General features: G+C 42.5%; 1 protein-coding gene and 1 non-coding gene across 3 annotated transcripts in view; one reads left to right on the top strand and one right to left on the bottom strand.

Annotated features, from left to right (window-relative positions):
• Nucleotides 1-224: 224 nt before the first annotated feature.
• On the bottom strand, nt 225-331 carry LOC115064655. Its single transcript, XR_003844471.1, has one exon. It is a non-coding gene; the product is annotated as a U6 spliceosomal RNA (small nuclear RNA).
• A 712-nt stretch (nt 332-1,043) lies between these two features.
• Nucleotides 1,044-4,142, top strand: part of Ttc5 (tetratricopeptide repeat domain 5) — a 17,866-nt gene continuing 14,767 nt past the window's right edge. Inside the window, exons 1-2 of one of the 2 annotated variants that reach the window (XM_029541934.1) lie at nt 1,044-1,126; nt 3,764-3,896. Coding sequence is in view for 1 of the 2 variants with exons in the window: in XM_021203497.1 (XP_021059156.1) it covers nt 1,076-1,126; nt 3,764-3,896 (184 nt within the window). In the remaining variant the exon portion in view is untranslated. The remainder of the gene's footprint in view (nt 1,127-3,763; nt 3,897-4,142) is intronic. The other variant, XM_021203497.1, reaches the window with a different exon arrangement.

Genomic DNA, 4,142 nt, shown 5'->3' with positions numbered 1-4,142 from the left:
AGGTTATTTTGGCTACATAGCAAGTTCCAGGCCAGCTTGGGATAAATCAGACTCTGTCTCAAACAAACAGAAGGTTTAAAATTTTTATTTTTGAATAAGCAATTCATGTTCAAGGTAAAAAAATGGAAAATACACTGAAAAGACTAATCAGGTCACCTGCAGTTCTCAATCCCTGTTTCTCTCTTTAGAGACTGTTTCTTTTTTTTTTTTTTTCCTTTCTTTTTTTTTATATGGATCGCTTCACGAATTTACGTGTCACCCTTGCGCAGGGGCCATGCTAATCTTCTCTGTATCGTTCCAATTTTAGTATATGTGCTGCCGAAGCGAGCATCAGAGATGGTTTCTTTTCTTTTTTTTTTCCTTTTTTTTTTTCTTTTCTTTTTTAAGATTTACTTATTATAAGTACACTGTCGCTGTCTTCAGACACTCCAGGAGGGGGCATCAGATCTCATTCCAGATGGTTGTGAGCCACCATGTGGTTGCTGGGAATTGAACTCAGGACCTCTGGAAGAGCAGTCAGTGCTCTTAACTGCTGAGTCATCTCTCCAGCCCCAGAGATGGTTTCTTACAGAAATAATCAACATGAGAACATTATTAATGTGCAATATGGTGGCATGCCAGCCCCAGGCATAGCAGACTTATTAGGATCATACATTAAAAAGCTGAAAGTTACACGTGCAGAAATCTTCAGTTGGTGTATATTCAGACAAGTTCCAGTGCAGTGTGCTGTCTTCCAAATACCACTTGCCACGCATACTTTCATAGCCGGCCTTGCTATCTAAGAGTGATGTAAAAAAGGACAAGAATGTATACAAAACAACAACAAAAAAAGAATGTAATTAATTTAAGAACATTTTGATTCTGGAATTTGGGAAGGGAATTAAGAAGCAAAACCCCAAGTCAGTTCTAGGGCATCTTTGAGACACCAAGTTTTGATTAAGTTGGTTTGTAGCTGTGTCTCTGAGGCGCAGGTGGACCTCCGGAGCTCCAGGGGTCGCTGTGGTGGTTTCAGCGTAGGCATGGCTGAGTCTCTGTGGTTGAAAAGTTGGGGGAGGAGACGCTGAGAGCGGCTGGAATGATGGCCGATGAAGAGGAAGAAGCGAAGCACGTCTTGCAGAAATTGCAGGTGAGGCTGCGAGTTAAAATCTTTTGGCTCCTTGCTCTGAAAGGAGGAAGCGCAGTGGTCGGGCGCCCGGGCGGCGGAGGGCGGCGGTTCAGCCGGTGCTGAGGGCTGCTCGGCGGGCGCCCGGAGGGAGTCTGCCCACCGGGTTTCCTCGGTAACAAGTAGCTTTTTACGCGGAGTGGCAGGTGGCTCCCGACTGTTAACCGAGTTGTTTGTGCTCCACAGCAGCAGCCATCTCTTTAGCATCTTTCTGCTTTGAACTTGGCCACACTCAGTAATAGACTGCAGAACAGATGCCCTGGTTGTTGCTTTTCGGATTTTCCGTGTTAATCTCTTAACCCCACCCACTCCCCAGGTGACTATTGTGGAAGGGCAGACAGGAGTTTCCTGCAAGTATGCGCTCTGTCTTTATTTTTGTTTTTAATAGTTAAGATTTTCTTTAAGCCTCAGAAACTTAGTTTGTGGTCTAAAACATCCTGGAATTTGAACTAGATACACTTCTAGCAATTTTGTTTGTTGTTTGGAGTCAGGGTCTCCTGGAACTGGCATTACAGGCCACACTGGCCTCAAACTCATAAAGACCCACTTACCTCTGCCTTACAAGTGGTGAGATAAAAGACCTGAGCCACCAAATCTAACAGAATTTAAAGCATTGATTTGTTTCTTGTGGGAGTTAAAAGAACATTCAGAACATGGACTTTGATTAACTTTATTCCTTAGTGTGATTGGCAGAAATCAGATTTTTAATCCTATCGGCAGCGAGACTTTAGATGCACTATGTACATTTGTATGCCTAGGAAAAAAAATACAAAACGTTATACAGAATGGTGTTGTCCTTGAGGCTATTTGGAGTGGTCATGAATCACTTCCTGTTTTCACATTTTTCTACTCATTAACAACTCATTTGTGTTGTTGTTGCACCACAGAAAATTGTTCAGCAAAATCAAAACGACTAAAACATGACAATAACACTTTCCTTTAATTTTGCAGCCATGCTCATCTCATTGAGTGACAAAAAGAAAATGGCTGTGACTTTTGCTTAGAACTCTCTTAAAAACACCACAGACCATGTTGACCTTTTTATTATTATTATTATTATTATTATAGAACAGAGTAGAACATGGTGACTTTATGTGCTCAAATCAGTCTCTGCAGGACCTGTTTTTCCTGGGAATAATATACATAAAGTTAAGAAATACTTATAAAGAAGGTGTCAGCTTGTTGTTTTTATCAGGGTGGGATTTTACTTATGCATACGAATTTGTTAATAACATAGGCACTCCATTAGTTAATTTAGCCACTTTATTTAATGTGAGTCTATCATGACCCAGCCCTTGTTCTAGTGCTTAAGTATAGCCCTAATCAACAAGAAATTCTTTCCATTATAGAACTTACATTGGTGATTCCAGAAAGTAATGAATGAATAGGCCATATCATTTAAAATGATAGGCATTTTGGAAAAAAAAAAAAAAAGAGTGATTACCTATAGAGGAGGGGAGGAAGGCACTAAATTAGGTTTAAGTCACCAGTCCTCAACCTTCCTAATGCTGTGACCCCTTTATATAGTTCCTCATGTTGTGGTGGTCCGGACTATAACATTATTTTTGTTGCTACTTCATAACTGTAGTTTTGCTACTGTTCTGAATAGTAATGTACAGAATCTCTGCTATGTGATTGCTGTGAGACGGGTCAATCTCCAAGAGGTCTCCACCCGCGTGACGAGAGCTGCTGCTCTAGGTAGTGTGCTGGTTAGTTAGGTTTCTTTTTTTTTTTTTTTTTTTTTTTTAAATCAACTTGACACAAATTGGATCATCTAAGAAGATTGAACCTCAATTGAGAAAATGTCTCATTTGGCCTGTGGGCCAGTCTGTGGGCATTTATTATTATTATTATTATTATTATTATTATTAATGATTGATGATGTGTTGAGGGCTCAGCCCACTGTGGGCAGAACCATCTTTGGGCAAATGGTCCTGGATTATTTAAGAAAGCAGGCTGATGGGGGCTGGAGAGATGGCTAAATGGTTGAGATAGCACTGGCTCCTCTTCTAGAGGACCCAGGTTCAGTTCCTGGCACACACATGGCAGTAATCTAGCTCCAGGAGATCCAATACCATTACACAGACATACATGCAGGAAAGACATCGGGGCTGACCAGTAGCCTGGAAAGCAGATCAGTCTATGAGTAGACAGGCACCTGTACTCATAGGGCCGTCTCCCCTACCCAGAAGTCCAGCTTTAAGGCCAAACTGCAAAGTTTAATTCTTTGGGGGCCAGAATAAGAAAGAAGAGTCTTATTGACTTTGGCTTATTTCAAGTCTCAAGGTGTCTCTCTCCCATCTGTGGTGTGAGCATGTGGTCATATGGGAGCCCTGCCTGAGCTGGAGAGGTCTGTTCACGTGTAGTGCTGAGGAACCTTTGTGGGACAGCATGGTACCATGAGATCCTGTGATCCTGGCTCTTCCTCCTGATCTGTAGCACTTGGTAGGACTGGGGACCCTCCCGTTGCTCTGTGCCTCACACAAGATAGGAGAACCAGTGATGGGAGAAGGAGATAGGCCAGGGCTTGTCAGTTGATGTAGAACCTCCTTGTCAGGTGCTCTCTCCATCGGATGATACTGTTCTCGTCTTGTTTGCTAGGGACTGGTGGATCAGCTCTACGGTTTTCGAGACAGTTACTTTGAGACACATAGTGTGGAAGATGCAGGACGGAAGCAGCAGGATGTGCAGGAAGAGATGGAGAAGACCCTGCAGCAGATGGAGGAAGTACTCGGTATGAGCACCGAGGAGCGTTCACCCCTCTGCCCTTCACTGAAGTGTGGTAGAGCTGTACTCTTTGTCTGTGGACTGTGTGGTATCCTGTGTGTGGCTGCCGTAGGTTAGCACAGAGTATTGTTATGCCCCGGGGTGGATAGCAACACTCTCACTTCAGAAGTTTGATTATAGCAAATGGTAGAAAAGAATATACTTTTTGCAATACTCTTACTGTCCTTAATTCTTTTTTTTTCTTTTTTTTTTT

The sequence above is a fragment of the Mus pahari genome, chromosome 8 (genome assembly GCF_900095145.1).
Source record: "Mus pahari chromosome 8, PAHARI_EIJ_v1.1, whole genome shotgun sequence".
In the NCBI taxonomy this organism is placed as follows: Eukaryota; Metazoa; Chordata; class Mammalia; order Rodentia; family Muridae; genus Mus; species Mus pahari.
This window is presented reverse-complemented; position numbering and strand designations above follow the sequence as displayed.